This window comes from Apteryx mantelli, chromosome 13 (genome assembly GCF_036417845.1).
Source record: "Apteryx mantelli isolate bAptMan1 chromosome 13, bAptMan1.hap1, whole genome shotgun sequence".
NCBI classification, from domain to species: Eukaryota; Metazoa; Chordata; class Aves; order Apterygiformes; family Apterygidae; genus Apteryx; species Apteryx mantelli.
In genome coordinates, this window is record NC_089990.1 from 23,969,031 (window position 1) to 23,992,874 (window position 23,844).

General features: G+C 48.1%; 1 protein-coding gene across 1 annotated transcript in view; it reads right to left on the bottom strand.

The window, feature by feature from the left end:
• The window catches only part of AMER1 (APC membrane recruitment protein 1), a 34,232-nt gene extending 15,189 nt beyond the window's left edge, over positions 1-19,043 (bottom strand). The window contains 3 exon segments of the mRNA XM_067304384.1: positions 15,130-15,227; positions 15,230-15,247; positions 15,511-19,043. Coding sequence (XP_067160485.1) covers positions 15,168-15,227; positions 15,230-15,247; positions 15,511-18,954 — 3,522 coding nt within the window. The 5' untranslated portion in view covers positions 18,955-19,043 and the 3' untranslated portion in view covers positions 15,130-15,167.
• Between the last annotated feature and the right edge of the window lie 4,801 nt (positions 19,044-23,844).

Here is a 23,844-nt window from a genome sequence, read left to right on the forward strand (position 1 = left end):
GACCAGTTCCTTTACAATTTGGGGGCGTTTTGGGTGTCCTTCCCCCCTCTGCGGCCACGGCTTCCCAAGAAGGACGGGAGATTTGCTGCACTGTCGCTCGCGCAGAAGCGCTGCCGTGCCAAGCCCTTGCCTCCGGCAGGGGAAAGGACGGAGCACGCCAAGCTGCTCTCGCCGTCCCCACGGAGCTTCCCCCGGGACAGGAGGAACGTGCCAGTCCCCACTGTCCCCAGACACACGTCACTTGGGAGGAAAACACAACTATCACATCCAAGCCGCTGCAGAGACGGAGACGGGAGCAGTAACACAAGGTGAACGGCGCAGGCTCGTCTGCATTTTGGCAGTGCGGCCGCTCCGTCAGCAGCCAGCGGATGCATCCGAGTGAACCACCGCTCCGCATTAAGAACCGCAGCGAGTGATAGTCACTATCCTCTGTAAACCTCCTAGGCTTCCAGCCCAGAACTGGGGCAGAGGAAAGGCCCACATGGGATCGGAACTGAAATGTGAATGACTCCTCATTTTTGCTGCCGCCATCTAATTCCCCACGATAGCACGGCTTTAATCTCGCCTTTTGGGAGCCTTTTGCGCTCAGTTCAGGCTGTCAAAGAGGGACACCCACACGAGATGCTCTCTCCCAGAGCTTTTACTGCCTCTGCCTGGATGAGCTTTCCCTTCACGTCAAGGATTCAGATGGAAAGTATTGTTTGCTCTTTGTCTGTAGTAAAACCTACTGTGTCGCTAATTTGCTCTGTCATTTCTAACCGGTAGGGGATTGGCTTTGCAAGAAGTTCTCAGTTGCTTTGCAAAGTTTAATTTGAACGGTGGAAGATGAAGCAAGACAAAAATCCAAACAGAGGAAATAGGAAGAAAATACTACAGTCTTTAAGCTCTGTAACGTCCTCTAATCCCATCTTCCAGAAGTTGGACGGTGACTACGGCAAACAGCGAGTAGAAATCTGGCGTCAAAGACAGTCAGAAGAAAACATGGGTCTAAAGGACTGATGCTTCTCAGAACTAGCATGCGGCTAAGCAGAGCGGCATAAGACCCTGTCAAATGATATTCTGGGGCTGTAATCCAGCACTCCATGCTAAAAAGAGCACCAAACAGAAGCCAGTCCTTCCCTTGAACCTGAAGCGAATCTAAAAACTCCTAGAGAGCGCTGCCCCATTTCCCTTCTGCCATGCCCGTTTCAAAAATGAAATATTATTTTAAGTTCTGTGTTAAAGTAGAAACATTGCCAAAGTGGTTTCATTTATTTTTTTCATCTCTGCAAACTTCCGGGGGTGCCCAGTGATTTTCAGCTGAAATATTTTCTTCTGTTATACTAATAATGTTAAGTAGGTCCTGGTTGAGTCACCAATTACTCCTCTGCCTGACCCTCTAGGCTTTGTACAAAGACACCTTTGAAAATGTATTTACCTTTAATGGAGCTCATCTGTGGTTCTCTCGCCTTCACATCTCGTACCCTTGAGAACAGAGAGCTCTCTTTAAAGCGCGGATTTAGAGAGATAAAGATCAAATTAAATATATAGCAAGGTTTGTTAGAGCAGGTTGCATAGCAAAACCCAAGTCAAAGAGCATACCTACACAGAAGCACCTCTCTGCAAATTGCATTTATTAATGGCCTAGCTGCTAATTATCACTCCTGGCTTCTTTAAAAAATTGGGACAGGCTGCACTTTGTTTGGCAGCCCTAAGTGCTGTTTTTAGCTGTGATCTCAATGAGATTTCATGCCTTTAGGACAATGCTTGGATGTGAGACCCGGGAGAGCTACTCATCTGTCTCCAGTTTCCTGACTGGTCCTCGCTCCTCAGCACTGACATTATTATTGAACTGCGTCCCCAAACGTGTTCCCCCTTCACTACCTAGCGGGGCCACAGTAATATGGGTGAGCGTCCTTCAAGTTAGAGAGACACCAACGAATTGCTCTTTGCTCATCCGTAAACCGAGGGAGGAAGAGGCAGTCCAGCTGGGTCAGGAGGTTTGGCTTCCTCTGGTTTCTAATGCTGTGGCGAGTACGTCTTGCTGCCCTGTGGGTTTGTACAAAAAATGTCCATTTTATTCTCAGAGCCAAACCACCTAAGACTGATGCTCTCTTTCTCTAACCATTCCTAGGGAAAGCAGTTTTATTCCTCCCACCACGATAAAGACACCCTCGCATGCAACTCCATAAGGAGCCCAGCTGAGTATAGCCCATCACCAGCTAGGGAGCGAGCTAGCCATGATCACCTGCAGCTACCCACTGGGCTGGTCACCTCCAAGCCTAGGCAGCCCTTGGGGCGATGCGGCAGCCGTGACTGCAACAGCCCATACCAAGCTGATCAGCATTTACCCAATCGTCCCGGCTCGCCCAGCCCTGGCACCCAACAGTTTTCCTCTCCCAGGACAATGAGCTGACAGAAACCCACTGCAGCTCAAAACCCCTGAAGAGACGTAGCTGCCATCAGCTGGCTAAAACCCCTCTGTTTTCAGAGTTATCTCATCCTTTTCTCTGCCAGAGTAAATCTCACAATCTCTTTGTCCTTCTTGATTAGTATCCTCAGCTGAGACTATTTCAGGCACATTCTCCACAGCCCTTGAAAGACCTGTTCTGCTCCAGCCTCTGGGAAACAAGAGTTATGACTAAGCCTGCAACTATTAGAGAAGCCTGCGTCTTCCTTAATGGCATAACTGCATTGTGTTTTTTTTTTTTAATTACTTTGAGAAAAAAAAATCCAACACTTTAAAGCGTGAAATACATTTGCATGAGGACACCCAACTCTCAGTGTGTTTTTCAGCACCCAGATCACTGGCCCTGTTTGCAATGAATGAGCCAATTTTGTATTTTACTACCAGGCAATGAAAACACTGAAGTTTCCAAAGCATTCAAGGGCAGATGGGACACACCAGAGCCCTGATCCCTCCGTCCTCCCAAGGAATCCCTAGTGGCAGCTCCTGCACCCCTATTAATTGCTACTCTTGCCACATGCGTAGTAGAAAAATGGTAAGAGAAGGCAACACGTAGGGCACAAGGTTAAACTAAACTCCTACAGCATCTGTCAGCCAAACAGCTCCACAGTGGCTTCTAATGTCTCCTCTGGCAGCTGGCTCTTCATAACACCAGCCAGCCCGTCCCCTCTACCTGCCACTCTGCCAGCAAGCTATTACTTACTGCTGGTAAAACCAAGGGGAATACACCCCAGAGAACAGTAACGAGATGCTATTTAACACCTGCAGGCATGAGGGGGTTGCCAGCAGCCCTCAGATGACCCAAATCCCTTCCAGGGGCCACCTGCGCCTGCTGAGACAGCCGGGAAGCCTGCCTTTGCTGCTGCTGCTCCCCAGGCAGCCGAAGACCAGCAGAAGGCTGCTGCCAAGAGAGCCTGTCTTCCCAAAGACGGTCCTCACACGCTTTTCTCAAGCGGTCATATGTGACGGAGCAACACTTGCGTAAAAATGGAAACGCTCCCCTTTGAGATTAAGGACTCGGAGAAAAGTACTGGAGCAGAAGAGCAGCCTGTGCCACTTCTGTCACCAGCGCCTCCTAACCACTTCCCTTGTCCCTGAACATCAGCCCCAGCTGGAGCCTCGGGGAGCAGGAGCACGTCATGGCACGGTGAGCCATGCCCATGAGCACCCTCACCGCAGCGTTTCGGCTGCCTGCTGACCAGCTACCGCTCACATTTTGGGGCTGCCCGCTACCAAAACATGACCATCGTCCGCTTTTCTGCTGTCAAAACAGCGTGATTCTGCCATCCCTGTCTTAAAAAAATGACTTGGCAGCTTTAGCAGTCTTAGGCCTCAAAAGAAAACTTGAAAATGGGGCTCGGGTGCTTTGGGGAAAGGTATTTTAGGTCTACGAGCATGTAGGATGCAAGAAGAGTACTCAGAATAGTAGATCCCCAGGCTGCAAAGAGTTAAACGCCTGCTTGATATAGAGGCATAGCATTCAGCTTCTTTTACTGCTTGTTACACCCAAACACAACGCGCCTAACCCATCCCAACAGGAAGCTCATTAGCAAGAGCCATTTAATGTCCAAGCGTGGGGTTTCTGTTTGGTGGCGATGCACCCAAGCCCAGCAGCTGGCCCTCTGCCTGCCCAGCTGCTCTGTTATCTGATTCCCTCGGAACAGATTAGAAACCCCAAGCCCTTCCGCCGGGATGCTGCGCTAGCCCACCCTCTCTTCCCTTTTAATCACTGCGAAAAGATGAGAGGAGAAGGTGAAGACTAAGACGAGGCAGTGAGATCTGAACTCGTGACCTGGGACTGGATCCATCGAGTACCACTGGGAGCGTGGATTTTCTGCAGACACGCGAACATCTTTCCTGCCCATCCTTTGAACAGCTTTTTTTTCGTTCTAGAAGAAGCTTCCATCTTCTGGCAGAGGGAGAGCCCTTTGCAGCACCAGCTCAGCTTGATGTTTCATTTTTTACAGCTGATTACGCTTCAGACCTCTGCCCTTGTTTAAAATGAAGGATAATAATTGGACCTCATCAATCAGTGACAGTCGGTGTCTGCCCTCTGCTCTTTCCCCTTTGCTCTGGCTGTACGATTTTTTTCCCCTAAATTCAATTAGGTATAATTAGGAGTCAATCACCTTTTACTGACATGACTCCCAAAGGATAAGCACCGGGCTGGTGGCCTCTCCCCTCCTGATGGTCCTGCTCGGCTGAGCGGTGCCAGCTTGTTCTTGCGAGTTGGCCTCAGGTGTTGTCTTTGTCCCTTGCCATCCCCATGAGAGAAAGGTCACGCAAGCAAGTCCTCGTGCTCCAAGCCTACAAAGCCCTCACCGTCATCCTAATGCAACGCTTCTCTTCAAAGGGCCTTACACACATTATGAAATTAGTCCTCACAACCTCCCTTGGGACGGATGGAGCCAGCCCCACTTACTTAGCGCGGGCCTGCCCAGAGCAGGACAGGGATTGGGGCTGCCTGAGCCACCAGCTCCTGCGTGCTGAGCCAGCCCGTTTCTCTGTAAATAGCTCCTCTTGCTGAAGCTCTTGAACCTGAACCATCACCCTTTCTGATGTGGAAAACACACCTCGCTGGGGCAAAGCAATCAAAAAGCCCCTGTTTAAACCTCAGTGAAAGGCTGCTGGCTTGTCCCAGGTTCAACATGGCTTTGGACACTGCCAGAAGATTTATGCTATAACCACCCAAACTGAAGAACAGTTTTGCCTCCAGAGTCTGAGAAAGCACCAGGAATTATCCTGCTGCCTCCGGAGGAGGGAGTAATCCTGGCTGTCCCTCCTCTGCCAAACTGCAGAAGCTGACCAGAAAATGAGGTTATCGGCACCCGCTGTGGATTATCTCCTGGCCCTGATGATGTCAGTGACAAAACCACAAACATCTTCTGGATGTTACCCTGTAGGTTAAGCAGCAAAGGGCAACTAGAGTTTATTTTCCTCTCTCCCTCAGGCTTTGGAGAAGAGAAAACTTCTTTCTTTAAATAGAAAAATATATTAAATAGATTGAAATGCACCTTTTGCTGTGCACCACACACAGCACAGGCTTATTCACAACGTGAGGGGGGATTCACAGAGCAGCCCATTGCTGAAACACGGTGTAGCAGCCCCAAGAGGTCTCTCTGGAGTCCAGGACTAGCCACAAGAGGACATTTGCACTCTCCTATTCAGATAGCTCCTTAGATATCTAGTACTGCAAGCCTAGAGCACAGTCAGAGCTTAACGAGTGCTTCATGCCATAACATCTGGGCACAGAAAGCCTCCGTTCTGAATGCAGAGAGTCGAAAAGAAAGCACCAAGCGACGCTTAGACAAGGATTGACAGGAAACACGCATCAGCCTGCAATTATTTCTGAATTCAAGAGCCTCTCCATCATGAGTGCTGCTTTCCTACACCCTTATTAAAATTGTGTTTCTAATGACTAGTCATCACAGTGGTATTTCCCAACTGCCTCCTGTTAGAAACACCAAGTGTAAATACTGCTGACTTAGGCAAAGCTTCAAATATTTTGTTGTCAATGTGCCCTAAAGCTTTTAATTGGTTACAAGCATCTACTTGAGGGACATGTGGCATAGGTGAAAAAGATAACAGATGGTGGGCACGCAGAGCAGCTGCTAGTCTAATACAGAGTGGCTTTACCTATAACCAATCATCACTCACATCTGTTGGTCTACGATCAAAATCCGTTGCCATTACAAACCCTGTTTGCATCTAAAAGTAAGATAATGAAGGATTCAGGCCTGGCACTTGAAAGTCCTCCAAGGAGCAATCTCCTCGGATCAGCATACAATTGCTAGAGATGCAGGAAAGCATGTTGCAACAGGAGCCCTGGGATTGCCTTCAAGGTCCCCTGGGAATTCTGTGCACGTCTGCTACCAAGAGGTAAGCATTTTAGGGCAGTCAGTGCAAAGTCAGACAGCAGAGAAGCAGCTCTGACCAGACAAAACCTTATAGGAAAGTCACAATTTTCAGGGAGGATGCTGGCCATTGAAGGAGCTCCTGGACAGTGAAAGAGAAGCACAAACACGAGCAGAGGTGAAATGCATTCCCAGTTGCTGGTAAACCCCACAACAGACAAAGGTTTCAACTTCCCTTCAGTACAATCAATGGTCATGAATTTCCAATGGATGCAGTCGGGAATGCTAAAGCCTCCCCAGGGTATCTGGCTTGGAAACCAGTCGCCCCGGACAACCATTCTGGAGATACTAATGTAGCAGCTTGTCAAGCATAAGATGTAATTACCTCTTCGCAAATTCAATTTTTTGCCTGGGAGCGGGGAGGGGAGAACAGGACTCTCTTTCTAAGTATTGTGCTGCATTTTGAAACTTTGAGAAGTACCCAAGTAACTTCTAAAGCAGTATCCAAGTTACCAACAGGATCACATGTGAGATTGCTCGCTGTGACCTGAGCAGGCCGGGATGGGAAGGATGCTTCTGGTATCTACGGCAACTCCTACACAGATGTACACAATTACCACCGAGCCAGCGCGGTCAGTAGGACTGAACTCCAAACACACAGACCTCTCCCACGTCAAAGAAGGTGCCACTGCAAATAAAGTAGTTTGGCCTGCACAAAGGCTCTGTCGCTCCCAGCTGTCTCTTTTAAGCGCTTCTAAAGGCAGCTGACCTCCAGGTCAACCTCTCTCATTGCCCTGCCTCGCGTTTGCACGTCTGTCCTCACCGCACCTTTGGCTTTTCAGATTTTTGTAGAAAAGAGTCCTTTGATTCAGATGGCCAGCAGCGCGTTGCATGGGCTGTAAAGCACTCAGCTGTCCCGTTAACATCAGGAGAGTTCCCATACTGCTTTATGAACGCAGGGTGACACATGCTCATGGCTTTTGGTTCATTGTTTCCATTCACGCTGGGCTATTTGTAGGCTCAGGGTATCTTAGTAAATCTTATCTCAGCTAGTAACACACTTTCCTGCTAAAAATCGAGACAGCAATAAAATCACTGGGGCCAAGCACTGAAGCACAAGAGAAAGAATGTGAAGCACAAGTAATGCAGAAAGATGAGTTTCTTTTAAACAGCCACTGGACAATGGAAGAGAAAGATTAGGTGTCTCTGCTCTTGCCTTCTCCCTGCTCTACCTCATCTTTCATTCTGACACATGCTTTCTGTTCCCAGCTACAGATTTTTGAACATCATCATGCAAAGCAATGCTGGAGACTCCGTTAATTAAAATAGATTTGGTGAATAAGTCCTTGCATATATTTATCAGCTGTGAGCTGATGGGGAAATGCAGTTCCCAGCACTAGCCCAGAATCACAAACACATTTGTGAGCGTGTGCTTTGCCCAAAAGTGAGAGAAGGGCACTCCAAAATCCCTGGTGGGGGGAACCAGAAAAGAGGGGTACAGCAGAGCCACAGCTTGGAGGCCAATGAGGGGAAACTAATGCTACTGCAGTTCCATTGATTACCTCCCAGAAACGCTTATCGCACAGTCAAAACATCCACCCAGGGAGCTGCAATTATTGGCATGATCGTGCAAGTTCACTTGAGTAGTAAAGGTTCAGACCACTGGTGAATGGAGCAAGTTTATCAGACAGCCAGTGTGTCCATAAGCCAAGTGGTAAACGCTGTTAAATGCTTTTCTCCACCCAAATTAAAACTGTTCCACCAACCCATTCTTTATACTGTCCCTTCTATTTGAAGACACGTACTGGCGAGATCAACACCGGCTGGTGTATAACAAGGGGCAGAAGGGGAGGCAAAGCAGTCACTGGTTTTCCTATTCCTGAGGAAGCAACCGAGAAACTCCCCTGTACTTTGCTCTTTTATATTTCACTGAAAAGAAACAAGCCCAGTTAGACCCCACGCTGAAGCACTGCTATGTGTCTGCTTGCCAACAGCCGCCGACACCTCGCAAGCCTGGACCCGAACCAGCAACGTGTCGCTGGCTCAGCCGGTGAAGCCAGCGATCTGTTCTCCTCTTCACACATGCCCAAGTCCTGGCTAAGCAAACTCAACAAGAAATAAAGATGGAAAAACGTGACTTTCGGAGGCGGCGCCTTAAGCCACGGTTATTTTGCAGTTAGTTTAATAGAGCATAGTTTGGCCAGGGAATACGTATTACGGGCTAGCCAGGCAGACCAGCGGCACGCTGTGTTCTCTGAAGCACGTCCGCTATAGCCTTCTCGCGTTCACAAAGCCGCTTCGCTTTCAAATAACCGAGAGGTAGGAGGGGAGGGAAAATAAACATAAGAAAGTGAGTATTTAAGAAAAAAAAAAAAAAGCCAGAAAACAAAACCACAGGCGAAATAGGATATTCTCTAAAAACCTGAAGTTTATTCATTAGAATGCAGTGAAAGGAACATTCAATTTAAAACACAGTCAATACATTAAAAAGTTGAAAGAACTAGTAGCAATGAGACCAGGAAAAAAAAAGAAAAAAAAACAGAAACAGAAACAAAAACAAGCCAGTCACCTAGTAGGGGCAGAAGAGAAGCTAGCTGCCATCCACCAGGCCAAGCTGTTCGGCCCAAACAGGAGGCCAGGCTGCTCTTCGCGGTGTTTGGAGAAGAGCCTTCTTCCGCAGCTGGCCTCGGAGGGTGACAGCAGAGGGAAAGCGCAGGGCAGCCCGGGAAAAGGGCCGCTTCTCTAGGAACTGACAGGCTTCTCTAGATTTTAATTCATCACTTCACCCAAGCGTAGCTTCTTTCATTTGTTGGCACCGCAAGAAAGCAATCTCGCGGAAGAGGCAGCAGCAGGATGAGGCCTGGCCATCGCACCGGAATGTTTGAGAACCGGGGGAATGCGCACAGAGGAGGTGCCCGGCCATGGCAGCAGACGGGCTGGCTAAGCTGAAGAGCTTTTTGATTTCTAGGATAATACAACATTGGAGAAAAAAGCAGGCAGTCCCATTTGACTGACTGCAGCTCAGTGCACGGTTAGAGCTGCATAGGAGACAAGGGAGCTTCAAATTAAGGGGCTGGGGGAATGCAAAATGCAGCGTGGGTGAGACCGTCCCAGGAACGCTTGCCAAGCAACCCACTATCCAGTCCCCCTTCCAGGAACAGAGGCAAACCCATTTAAAAAAGCAACAAAAAGGAGCACTGTTAGGTTAAGAGCTACTTAATTAAAAGATGTAAAAATCCACGCAGAGCCAAAGGTCTCAGCGGCAATTGCCATTTCTGCTGGCATTGGTCAGGAAGGGGCAGGGGGGGAATGAGGAGGGGGAAAAAAAAAAAATCTGCTTTCAGCTGTAATCTTTCAGCTTTTCAGCATTTTATTTTCTTTTTGCGTGCCTTTGTTTGACATTGTTCTCTTCCACCCAATTAATCAACTCGACCTTCTGCAGAGGAGTTATGTCAGCCCTTATACCCCCACGCAGGGCTGCAAACCCTGCAGGGGCACAACTTAGAGTCAAGTAAACAAAACAATACATTCATTCAACTAAGAAAAAAGAAAAAGAACCACATCAACAAGTGTTGGGTTTTAGCTTACCAGAAGTGCTCCTTTTAATTATGATTGCTAGACAGAGCTCCCAAAATCCAAGGCAGTGTTGCGCCAGGAAGAATCTTTACTCCCGTTGGCAACGCAGACAGCACAGCACTGGAGCTGCTGAGACTCCAGAATGGCAAAACAGGAGAAAGAAGGTGGAAAGTCCCTCTATTCCCATTCAGATTGCGGGATTGTTTAAAGAGCTATTTGCAAACACGGAGCGGGCAATACTGCCTGCACAAGGGGGAAAGCTGCCGCTAGACTAAGCTAATATCTCTAGCTCAGGCCAGCAGGTAGAGCAGGGCTGAGTGGATACACTTGCACCTCTCGTGGCCTTCTGCAGCAACAGTAAACTCCTTTTTGAAGGACACCCAGGCACCCTCCCTGCTCTGCTAATGGTCCTTCTGCCTGCGGGGGAGAGTGAGTTGCACAGAGGAAGCTGTGTTGCTCCTGTGTCAGGACATGAAGCTCCTTCTACCAGGCCCAGACCTGGCCCAAATAAATGTGGCCTGGGAGCACAAAGGAAAGAGGAACTTTGCCACCGGTTTCAAGACACCACCAGGCACCAACCAACAGCATCTTCTGCCCTACAAGGGCAGTTACTTAGGGGAGCAGAATTCTCCGTGATTCAAGAGAAGCCCCAGTTTTGGATAAAATAATTTAAACACGCAGAACAAGAGTCCCAAATGAAATCTACGGTTTTCTAGTTTAAAGACAGCCAACAATACTTTTAGGGGGAAATCACCACAGTCCACAAATTCGGATTAAAAACAGAACTAAAAAAAACAGTCGACGAGTGTGACAAACCAGTATGAAAACAAAGACATCTTAGCAGTGCCCACAAAGAGTGCAGGTATTGGTAATGGACTGGCTTCCGATTTTCAGAACTAGTCCTTCATATAAAGTCGAAGAGCATGTTACACAAGGATATTAAGAAGCAAGACGGTGTTCTTCCATTGCACAGGCAGTGGCAGCAGCAGTGACAGCAGCAATCGCCTTTTCTCCATTAGAACTGTAAACCACACCATTTTACAACACAACGTACATAAGTAAAAGAACAGTCCATAAAATTTCCCCGTGAATATAAAATGCAAAACTATACAAAAATAGATAAAATTGACAATTTTCTTATGCATATAAAAACCAAAAAAAAATAAATCCCAAATCCCCCAAATGCAATACAGAATTACTTGGTAGACTGACCCGAATGTCAGTGGTTTAATCTGCAAGTTAACAGCCTCAATTCACCATTTTGAGCCAAGGTCTTTCATGCAAGGGACATATTCAGTTAATTTCATGAGGTTTGAGGGAGGGTTTTCTTTTTCTTTTTTTTTTTTTAATGCCTTGGCAAGACAATTTGCTACTCCTGACTTTCATGACTCATTATTGGCTCAGTAGACGTCATTATCATCAAAAGCTGCAACTACTGCTCTTGAATTTAGGTTCCTCAGGTAAGTCTACATTTTACTAGGTTAAAAGACGACGACTTCATCCAGATATCACTAAAACCGTTGCAGTTCTAACTGAGAACTCAAACTGATTCCATCTTATCCGCAATACAAGGACTCGGGTTGGCAACTTTTCCCCATCAGGTTTAATGGAAAATACTTGTAAACATTACAAGATTGGCAGTAGTGTAAGAGCAAACGCTCACACCCCAGAAAGCTCACGACCAAAAAGAGCTTCCCAGGCTGACGGAGTCCCTCTCTCGCATCGGAAGGCGGCGATGGATGTATCCCACTCAGATCTGACAACGCACTTGCTCAAAACACTCTCTGCTACACCCAACGCTCACTCTAGTGGGCTTCAATGAAGAGAGGCCACTACGTACACCTAGTAACAGCCTGCTAAATTAGAGAAAGGATGAAGGATCACCCTTAAATCTTATCCTTTCATGCCAAGATCCATTGCTTTCGAAAGGAAAAAATAAAGAAGTGCACAAGCCTATCACCCCCCCCCCGCAGCTGACTACGCAGCTGTGAGAAGTCTCTCCTAGAGCCATAGGGGGACAAGGACAAGACGCAGGAGCTTGTATTTGGCACTCAATGAAAACAAGCAACGCGAGCCGAGAGGATGCAACAGATGCCCCGGATTGCCTTGGGATTTTGGCCACTATGACCCCTCTCCCTCCTCAGCAGAGCTTAGGAGGGCGAGCAGGGCAATCTGTTACAACTTAAAAGTGTGGCTTCTGGAACGTCTTTCACTTTCTCCATCAGCATTTAAGAAATTGCTGCTGGTCATTCCACCCCCTTAAAGGCATTTCTGAATTCAGGAAGCGTTATAGCCCCTTTATGATTGTGGGGAAGATCTGGTCCTATTTATTCCTTGGCAGACAGGTATTTTAGGAACAGCAGTACATTAGGTAATGAAATCCAATCTCTCTGTAGCAGTGAGAATTTACAGACTGGGTTAGTACATTGAAAATTCTTGTTTCGTTGGGTTAATGGGGCAGAAGACTCCAATAATCCAGTAAATTAGCTCTAAAATGTTTTTAGAAATCTCATTTTAAATCAAAAGATATCTGCTTCATTTAGTTCAAATCAAATTAAGAGGACAAACCTTTGGTATTAAGTCAGATTATCAAGTCTTGGCTGTATTGCTTTCACACACTAGAGTCTAGAAACTGTTTTCAATAAGTCTTTCTACTACGTACCTACAACCAAAATAATTATTATTAGAGACATGCATTTGCAACTGAACATTCATTTTTAGCACTGAGACACTTTCATACTTCACCAAAACTTTGGCAAAGGCTGCACCATTTATGAACAAAACACTAAGCAAAACCCCTATAACCCACAAGATGCCTTTGGTGACACGCTAAAATATGATAAAAAAAAACATAATTTCAAAAAATTCAGTAAGAGGCTGCTGCTCAGGCCAAGCAAGTACCGTGAACACCTATTTGTGTTACAACCACTCTGGTGTTGCTGGCAATATCTGCTAGTGATCTGTTGTGTGTGGCAGTGGGTTGCAACGGACCTCAGCTACGATGAACCTGCGCTTACTCGGAGCGAGAGGGAGGCCTTGAGCTGTCCCCCATTCCAATTAGGCATATTAATCATCAGACGCTCTCAACCCCGATCCACAGGGCACTGACACACGGGCTCCCGTGCTGCCCTAAATAAGGATTCCTTCCCGAATCAGGAGGGGAGACTGCACCAGCAACCTTGGAGCCAAGGTGACCTTGCATTAGCTGAACGCATTATCCTTTTCACATAAGGGAATCAGACGACAGAGCACCATGTGTATCGACTCAGTGCAGGAATGAACACACACACTTGCCACTGTGGACGGCAGCGTCAAGCATAATTAAGAGCGGAAGGTGTCCCATGAAACCCCTTTTGCTACAACGGGGCTGCACAGAGGGAAGGAAGAAAAACGTGGCACAGCAGGTTCCCACAGTGACACTCTGCAGCAGTACCAGGACAGTAACACTGAAGAACGAAGAAGGTTTAATCCCAGGGACACACAGATGGGTGTCCTTGAGCCTCGGGAATCTGTTCAGAAAACAAGCACGTGAATGGAACCACCAAAAAGCAAAGCCTGATCTTGCCCTTCTCCTCTCCTGCATGGATATACAAGGGCAGGATATTAAAAAGTCTCTTCTCCATAAGAAATATTAGGACCTCACTTTCCTGAAAAAACAAAACAAAACACCCTCTCCCTCGCCCTGCTCTTTGTGCCTTGGTACTCTATAAACGCAGTGATGCCAGGGAACTGCTTACTTTTCCAGCTGGAGCCACATCTGTAATTGGGTTACGGATCTAGAGAGCAGCACTCAGTTTTCTGCTCTATCAGAAATGGCTGGAGTCAGCAAGGAAAAAACAAGTTAGGGCTGAGCAGACCCGCCATTCCCCCCACAACTTGCTACAAGACTCCAGAGAAGGGAGAACATCGTGATATTTCCAGTTTGTTTGTTTTTTTTTAAATGCTACAAACTCTGCCGCAAAGAAAAGCGGAGAAGGGGCAACTTGGAAAGAACTCGTAGTTCATCATCAGCTGAATTAAAATCAGAATACAGAACTTTGACAGAAGCAGAAAGAGGCTTCATAAGTCACAGAAAGGAAGGTCTGTTTTAGGGATGAATGTACAAGAAATCAACAGGAACACAGGAGACGTCTTCAGGAAAGGTATGAGCTCTGCTCCAACAGCCTGAAACAGAAGTTTCCAAGAGCTCATACAGCCTCTTCCAAGCAAAGTGTATCTCCTTAGCTCATTTCCCTCCTCCACACTCCTTGAAAGAGGCAAAAAAATAAAATAAAAAATCAAATAACTGCAGCAACCTCCAGCGTTTTTTGTTCCCTCCAGTTAGGAGGAAGAAGTTGTGAAGCCTAATTTAGGCTGTGTTACATCCTGTATTCCAACTAACAGAATACTTTCCGCATATGAGTTTATGCAAAGAGAACAAACATAAAATAAAAAAAAATCCCACAAAACTTCCTTTTGAAGAAAGTAACAGCATCTGCAACTTCACAGCCACAGGCACGATCCAAATTTAGCTTATTTCAAACCTGCTACATGTGCCCCATGGCCTGGGAGAGGCTAGGAATGTGGGACAAAGCAAAAGCAAAGGTTTCTGTTGAAGATTATGCGGCATGAAAACAGACCACTGCAAAGAAAAAGGGACTGACACTTTGTTCTTAAAAGGGACACCATCAACTGAACGTCTCTCCGAGCGCTGTGTTTTTAAGTGAATTAAAACTAGAACGGGAAAGTGTTATCAGCACACACACGAAAGCTCCCTCTTTCCTTTCGGGCAGGAAAAAATAAAAGTTACAGCAAAGTTCCCCTTTCAGCTGAATTGCTTCCCTTCCTCGCTCTCCTTCAAAATAACCCACGTCCTTCCTCTCAGTTCCACCAACTCAAGAACTCAACAAGATGGAAGAGAGTAAAAGTCTGTCCAAGATGAAACATTTCACCGGGATGACAATAATTTCTTTGGAGAGTTTTCACAAGCCTTGCTTCCCTAGGTCCAATGACGAAGCGGTCATTTCAGGAACGCACCCAAAGCACCCCGACACGTTCTGCCCCAGTCTCCCCCTTTCTGCTGCGCCTCGCTTCACGCACAGCCATGGTGCGAGAGACCCAAGCGCACAGAAGCGGCTATTCACAACCAACACGCACAAAGCAAGTTCACAGGGCAATAACATTTCTCGATCTTTTAAAACCATAAAGCTCTCGCTTCACTTCTCTCTTTTGAAGTTGATGGTGTCCCTTTAGCTAAACCTGCAGAAAACAAACCTGCCGTACTAGAAATGTGTCCATTTCCAGAGTTTATTCTAGCAGCGATGGGACTGTGCACTGGGGCTGTTAGCACATTCTGCACTGCGTAATGCATTCAAGAGAGTGGTGGTTTGCACTGAAAGAAGAAAAAAAAAGTGCCTCAGTGTTAATCTATGAATCTAGGAGGTTGCATTAAATCAAACCAAAGTACCTGCAGCAGCGCAGAACGGCAGCAGCATGGAGACTATGTACTGCAGCTGCAAGAGAGTTCATCTTTGTTGGCCCAGTACTAATCTGAAGTCACTCATTAATGTTCACTTTCTCCCCCCCCCACGCGTCCCTGTTAACCCTTCGCCACCCTCCCCGGCCATCCCCAAGAAGCTATTTGGCTACTGTTACATTCACTGTAGTGCTTTGACAGCTCACGGGCAGCGTGCTGCCCTGCGCGGCCCTCCCTTTCAGCAGCTCTCTGCTGCCGCTTCCGTACAGCTCTGCAAAGCAGGCCGGGCTTTTTAAGGTTTCAGTGTTGTCATCGTGAAACTGGGGCATTCCCTGGGTGACACCAACAGGTTTGCACTTGGCTGGTTTCTCAGGGGACTGAGCAAAACTAAAGCTCTGCGGTGAATCAGACTCCGTTTCTCCCAGCGGTAACACACGAGCAAGCTTTTTGGCCACAATTTCTCCATGATACCTATAGGAACCAGACACCTCCTGGGACTGTCTCGTGTCAGTCTGCAGAGGTAAATTGGATGGTCTGACCAGATGCTTGCTCGGCTCTGTCTCTTGGGGCCTCCTGTCCAAAGTCTCTCTAGCATTGCTCCGGGAATGAGAGAGAAAAGAGGAATCCATGTCTGGCTGCTCAGATGGCGCCCAGGTGCTCTCTATCACGGCAGCTCTGGCAGTGGGAGCAAAACCCCAGTGTTTCATCCTCTCAGAAGCCAGGTCAGTGTCGTACTGGAGATGCTGCAAGCCCGGCCAGCTCAGCACACCATCAACCTCTCCACCTTCAGGAGCAGACAGCTCAGCGTCCCCTTTGCTCCTGCTCTGTCTCGCTCCATCAGAGTCCTTTTTGCCACTGTCCCACTTAGACCAAAGCTGGCAAGGCTTAAGGCCATTCTTGGAAACCTGCAAGTCGGCAAGTTCAAACTCCAGGCTCTCCGTGTCGAGTGACCTGCTCCTCCTGTTAACAGAGAGTGGTGCTGGCATAGAAGGGCTCAGTCCATGGAGACGCAGGTGGCGGGGAAGGCTGGCAACACCCCAGTTACAACTCTGGAAGGAGCTGTGGGGGTACCCTGGAAACATTCTCTCGTCACATTCAGCAAATGACTCTTTCTGTACATAGCTGTCATCAAAGGCATCAAAGGATGCGGCAATGTCCTCATCAGCGTTCATCTCGAGATGCTGCTCGCACTCCCCTTCTCCTTCCTGCTCCACATCGACAATGTCAAACGTGACCATGGTCGGGAGGACAGGGAGGTTCTGAGTGAAGGAAGAGCCAGAGTCGGAACTACCAAGGCTTTCAGAAAGGCTAGAAAAGAGGGTCCCGTTGCTGGTGAACTCCACGAGAGCTTGTGAGAAGTTAACAGCATGTTCGGGTTCACATTCGCTTTCTGCCTGGGGTTCCCTGGCAGTAGTTTCCACTCCATTGTGGTGATCACTCTGCAAGCAGCTATCATGCTCATGGGTTCTGTAGCTGGGGTACGTCCCCGTTTTGGCTGGGGCTAAGCTACTGTGAGCAGAACCCCCAAACACCGTATGATCCAGGCCAGAATCAAACGCAGTATTGTTTTTCATGAGCTGAATAAGGCAACTTCCTTGGGCTTTTTGGCTGTTGTAACAGTTTTCTGGACACAAAGTCCCTGGAAAATCCCTCCACTCTGGATTTTCAATTCTAGCCACTGAAACCCCACTATTCACACTTCTGTTTGGAGCTTGAGAGGCAATCTGCTCACTACCAAGGCAACTCTGACTTTTGCCAATCAAGTTGGCTGCTCTAGTTTTACATTCAACATTCTGCTTTTCCCTGGGACACTTCTCTTTGCTGGAAACATCAAGTCGCTTCAAGACGGGTTCCCTTTGCAGCTCCCAGTACAGCAGCTCTTTCTGAATGGCAGCTAGCCGCTCTTCTTCAGTTTCCATAACCCCACTTTTCTGATCCATCATCTGGATCAGGCTCTTCTCAGTAGGGAGACAGAAGTCTAAGAAGTAGCTGAAGATCTCCGGACGAGACACTTTGCTCTCAAAAAGGGATTCTTCCCCCTGAGAGGGACTCATCAGTGTGTCATCAGGCTCATAAAACTCATAAAGTGCATCACCACTGTAACTGTCTCTGGGAAGACGATCCTTCTTGATCTCACCAAGCCCATCGCCAGCTTCATCCTCTGGCCCTGGCGTGGTGGAGTCGTAATAACCCTCATCGCTGTTGGGTGCAGACTCCTGCTGGTCACTCTGGGGTGTCAGGAGTTCAACGTCACCCATCCCTCCCGCAGCATAAGGGTGGGCTTCCACCTCGTGCAAGCCGTGTGTCTCTAACTTGCTACTCACCACTGGTGGTTCGTGACTGCTCACAGTTGGAGGCAACTGGACTTCATAGTTCCTATCCCCTTCAGCAGTGCTGTCCCACATCTGCTGGAGGTATTCCTCTGCCTCCTCTGGCATGGCCATCTCCTCCCCACCTCCCTGGTATGTGACAAGGCAGGAGCTCCGCTTAGTGGCATCTCTGCTGCGCTCCACAGAGATCGTGCTCTCAGCAATGCTGAGAATGTCAGGCTCAGCGATGATGTCCCCACACCCCGTGAGGGAATCGAAACTCTTAAGGGATGTGACATCTCCAAAGATGAGGCTCAGCTGGTCCCCAGAGTGTAACGAAGGAGGGTCGTTGTCTGTGAAGTCTGGATGAAGGGCCACAGGGAGCTGGCTATAATCAGACTCCATGCAGACAATAGCATCAGCCTCTGATTTTGCATCTAGAACATCCTTGTTCGCAAGCATCACTGCTGCATCCCCCTCAGAGCTGTCTTTATCAGCCATGAGCCAGTCTGGCTCAGCACTCTCTCCAAGGTTGGTTGTTGTGCCTACAGAGCAGCTATCCTCAGAGTTCTCCGGGCAGGCAAGAGGGACAAGTCTGGGTCCCCCTCCCTCTGGAACTTGCTGGGTTTCAGCTCCCATGCCTTGAGTTTTGTTGGCCTCCTCTGAATCCCCACTCCACCCAGGGAGCTCTGCTTTCTCACACTCAGCAGCTTTGCTCTTACGGTGGCGCCGGATGCTGTTCAAAAGTCCTTTCAGGCCTTTTTTCGGCCTGGAAAAGGACAATGACTTGTCCCCATTGGGTTTTTTCTCAGAGCCCTCAACGCTCCCTGGTGGAGAGCTGTCCTGCCTGCTGAAGTCAAACTTGACACTGGTATCTATGGCCAAGTGAACACTTTGAGAGCTTGGCAGTGGACAAGGATGTGAATCCCTGCTTCCATTCGAAGGGCTTTCCAACTGCACCCTGCTGCTCTCCTCATATGCAGCACCACTGATCCCATCATGGGTCTTACTCTTACTGAGACCCTTTTTGGAGGCTCCTTTCCCTTGGCCTTTGTTTCTGCCTCCAAAGAAACTTGGCAGCGTACATATACTCTTCTTCCCTCCAAACAGCTTGAAGGCTGTTTTCTTCAGCTTGCCAGGGGGGGCCTGAGGCTGCTGCTGCTGCTCCACAGCTGTGCCAGAGGCATCGCTCCATTCGGACAGCCGTTCTCCCGCTCCGTTTTCCTCCTGCTGCTGGTCGCTTCCCTTGCGTTGCCTGCAAACCACAGACTGAGACCTGGTCCTGACAGACTCCTCTGTGCAGTCCGTTTCCATGGCAGCTGCTAGGTTCAGGTGTATCTAGCTGGAAACAACGACCTCAGCAGCAGAGTCTTCTTCAGGGCGCATAGACCGAAGCATCATGACTGATCTAAAGCAAAGAGAGAAAGGAGACATGAGGAGACAGCAGCGGATGGCACAGATGCTTGAATAGGTGTAACAAGGCAAAAAGCTTCGACACCAGCTGGAACAGGAACTGCAAACACCTCTAAGAGCCTCTCGTCTTGCTCCTCCCACTAAAGCTTGGCATGAAAATGTCATGCTGCTTATATTTACCAGTTTGCTAGCCCGGGAAACCCACATGTATCCCTTTGGCAATAATATTGCTTGCTGGGGACAGGCAGATCTGACCTCTGAGCCACCTGGTTTTGAGGGCTGGCTCTCTCCGCTTGGATCGGCCTCACAACCTTTCATCAAAGCAGCAATTAGGTCCAGTAATGAATGCCACCGAGTATGGGAAACAAGGCCTCTCCAAAGGGGCAAGGGACTGAAACCTGCCAAAATCGACTCCCAATTCTCCCAAACATAGCAGCAAAGCACAGGAAGCATTTTGACAGACAGTCAAAGCAAGAAGCAACCTTTTAGCACGTGTGTATCCAGGAAGAGAGTGATTTACTGCACCTACTTTTTTTTCTGCACTAGGTTTCAGTTGTTTTAAAAATCACCTTTCAAGCAAGAAAGAACTGCATTAAAAACAGTTCACTACAAGACACCCTTATCAGGGGGACATGGGGGAAGAAAGAGAGAGAAAGAGAGATTTTAAACTTGATCCTGCATTGATCTCAATAACAGGCAAAACCAAATAATAGTATTTCTTTTGCAGAGGTGGGATTGGAGAAAATAAATCCATCTAAAATTGTAATGCACTGCTGAGCTTTAATACCTGCGGCTTAGCTCTTACTGGTATGAGGCCAGTAAAGCTCTTCATGGAGTTTACCCAGATATCCAGAATGAAAAACACACTCAAAGTCATGGCCTCTAGCTTCTGTAACTCAAGAGCAAACCTGTGGAGAAAGATTTTTTGCTCGAGTCTTGGGAGTCTGTGTGGAGAATATCACAACATTTATTTGCCTCTATAATTAATGATAACCCTGGTGTTCACCCTCCTTACTAAAATTAGCAGCTCAGGAAAACAGCTGGGCCAGGATGTAATTATATTAAAGCGACGATTTACCAGAGTGTTGCAGACCAAAGTGATGTGCAGGTAGCTATTTGCAGATCAAATCCTTCTCCCTCCTCTACATCCGTGCGGAGAGCCGCACTGCAAGGACAACATGGCCGGCAGACAAATCTCCCTTCCAAACCTTCCTTCCAAAAAGCAAAAGCAAAGGAGCCTTTGGCACGTCCCATTCCTGCGTTTACACGCAAAGGGCCATATGCAGTGGGCCTGGATTCCACCTCTGCGCCTAATGTTTCTGTTGGCTGGCTCGAGCCCTTCGGAGGCACCGAGCCAACTGGAAACAACAGACTCAAAGGCACGAGTGTAATTTAGGCCTGCTGAATGTAACTGTACAGTTGGGGAGCACTTGGGGCTAGTCCTTGAAAATGATCAGTGAGAAAGAGCCCATGCTCAGCTGTGGATTTGCTGAGACCTCGAGCAACAAAACTGCTCTGCTGTTCACCTGGGGAGACGGGAAAAGAGGGTTTGTATTCACAGGCATCACTGATGTAGGCTAATTTCTCTGCTGGATTTAATCACTGTAAATACATCCCTGGCAGAGCAAACTGCCCTGACATCTCAGCCTTGGCTCAAGCTTACCTAGAGCTCTTCCAGAGCAACTTGGTGTCTCCCCAGGGCAATCCTAGGGTTGCTCTAGAACACATCTAGAGCTTCTCCAAAGTGGGGGGCAAAGAGGGCTGCTGGAGCAACTCCAGAGCATCTCTAGAGCACACCTGGGGCTTTAGATCCTTTCTAGAGGAAGAGTGCCACCAGAGCCTTTTTTTCATTCTTTCTTTCAGCTTTTCTGAGGCCCTTCTTGAGTGCACCACTCCCCAGCTCTTTGAGAGCACTTCTACAGCTTTTCTGAGATCTCACTGGACCACTTCTAGCACTTTTCTTTGGTGCTTTTGGGGCCTTTCCAGAGCGCCAGTGGAGCTTTTCTAGGTCTGTCACTTAGCACTTCTACAGTCCTTCTAAATGCCTCTGAAGCCATTCTGGAGCATCTCTGGGCTTTCTCTGGAGCTTCTCCAGAGAGATCTGCTTAGACAGGGCTGAAAGAAAATAGCGTATATACATCTGTGTGCACACAAATTGTTTAAAAAGTGAAAAAAACTGAAACAGAAACAAGATTTCAAAAATTCCAATCGAAAATAAGATTGTTCTGGCTCCATGTCAGAACTGACATCAATAAATGCTCACTGCTGTGACCACACAGCTATTTATAGACACTAGAAAAACACAGACACCAAGGGCAAACAGCTGTATCAATGAAATATGAAAACAGGGTTTAAAAAAACCACAGTAATAAGAGACAGCACTTCATTGACACTCAGCTTTCCGGGGTGGCCGAGGGGGACAGGGGTAGAATGCGGTACAACAGGGAAGGAAGGTGTTTTGATTTGTCTGCCCTGCAGTTGGGCAGAAGTAGGGCACCTCCACACCATTCAGAGCAGAGGACCTGGCAGCCACCCAGGTTAGATTTGGGAGGTTTGTTAGAGCACAGCCGTGCCACAGCACCCGTGCCAACAGGGTGCTCTGCACCCGAATCAAGCTCTGAACATCACATCCCCTCCTCCAGCACTTCCAGCGCACTGAGGGCAAGTGACAGAACAGACCCTGACATAAATGGGACAACAGCCAACCATCCCCTCAGCAAAACCTACCTGACTGTGGGATTCAACACTAGCACTGTCCAAACTGGGCTACGGCAAACACAAACGCTGCACGGGCGCAAGGCAGCTCTGGTCTCAGACCTCACGTGTAGGTCTGTGCTCATGCTGGTGTACAAATCTGGCATGATTTCACAGCAGGAAGAAAACTTGAGCCCTATATCTCCAAGTGGTGGGTGCAGATTCTTCTGAGCTATTTGTACTGAAACACCCAGGAGCCTCCTTCCACACCAGCTCTCAGAGGCCCTCTAGTACCCTCCAGCTTCTCCTTCGCTTATGCCAACGAAGGATGAGAGAGCAGGTTGGCCTCGGTTCAGGCAAAGAGAGAATCTTTGGCCCTGTGACGAGGAGGATAGACTCCATCACTCAGGTCCTCCTGGGCTACAGTGCCCCTGTTACAGGAAAAGTAACAAAGAACAAAGCTGTTTTCTCCCAAGCACTTGCTGAAGGTGGTGTCTCACTTGCTGAAGAAGGTGTCTCCTTCAGTAACCCAGCTGGGCTCTACAAGTTTTGAAGAGAGCATCCATGAAAATTCACAGCCACCACAGCATTAAAAAAAAAAAAGGAGGTGGAGGAGGAAAGTCTCCCAGCCTGTACCCAAAAGCCTTGGGAAAATGTCACCATTTTATCCCCTAAATACACCCCGGGCCTTAGGCAGCTCATCAAGCCTCTGGCCTTCATGTGGACTGACACCTCCTGTAGTAAACAGACTGCTAAATCCTTTCACTGTGTTGCACCAGAGATCAGCTTGTGTGAGTGACTGATAGCAATCAGTGGGCTCGCCCTGTCTTTACCGCAGGCTGCAGCATCATCAACGCTTCTCTCATTGAAGGTTCACTCTCTGCAAGGCAAGAAACCCTCCAGAAATCCTTCAGGAATCCTAACTGCAGAACCCAGCTACGTAGCACATCCCTGTCCTTGACCAGTGCTGGGAGGACGGCCCACCAGATGGATCCATCAGCCCCCCAGTCTACAGCCTACTCTTCTCAAGGGTCCTGAGGCACGAGGCAGGGAGCAGGTGCCTGTGCGGGATCAAAACGTAGGTGTTTCCATAAAAGGGAAGCAAACCCCAACACAGGGCAGCCAAGCAGTCATGCTAAACAGCTGGGCTCTGCAGAAGCCTGCTCAGACTCCACCAATGGTCACAGAAATGCCTGGCTGCAAAGAAATACCAAGTCATTAAGTAACACGAGCATCCAGCTTGAGCTCTGTCTTCCCTCACAACGGAATACAGACCTTCCAGAATAGCACCAAGCGTCTGACTGACAAGGCCCGAATACAACAAAACAGAAAGCCCATTTCATATAGCTGTCTCGGGTAGGCAGGCGCATATAAACACCCGTCACACAACCACCCATGCATCTAGCGAGGAACACAAGAGACTATTCTGAACACATTGCAGAGGGCAAGCCACAGCGTAAAATCCTTAAGCAGCAGTAGCAGTAAAGCTACTTGAACTGGAATTAGGCACTCCAGCTATGAGGAGTTAATTCTCCCAAGCACCAGTGAGGACAAGTTACGATCAATTAATTCTCAGGAGCCACAGCGAGGAAAGAGCAACATCATTGCGATGTTACAAATGGGAGACTGCAAATTAAGGGACTTACCCAAATCACAAGGGAATCTATACCGGCGTCAGGATTAGAGTGCAGAAGCGTTCCCAGCAAAAGAACGGATTTCTATAATCCAGGATAACTGAGCTAGCTTGAGCACTAGCCATAGGTTTTGTCTCAAAGTACCCGCTGGCCTTAACTCACAGGTTTGCTTTCATTTTTAAAATATGTTTTCCCCCAGAAATAGCCTAAAGAAGTACGGGGGAGTGCGCATTCAGCATTTACATTAAACCTAGCCTCTCCTAGGCATGCACGTGCTGGGTGCTGTGCTGCATGCAATGTATGAGTCTGCACCGGATTATACGTGAACGCAGGCATGCAATTCCTGTCCTCCCTCATCTCTAGGCAACCTAAATTGGTAATCCCATGCTGGAAACGAAAGAGAGACATAAAGCAAACAACACTGACAGCGCTTGCCCCTGCCTAGCCACAGAGAAGCCTCAAC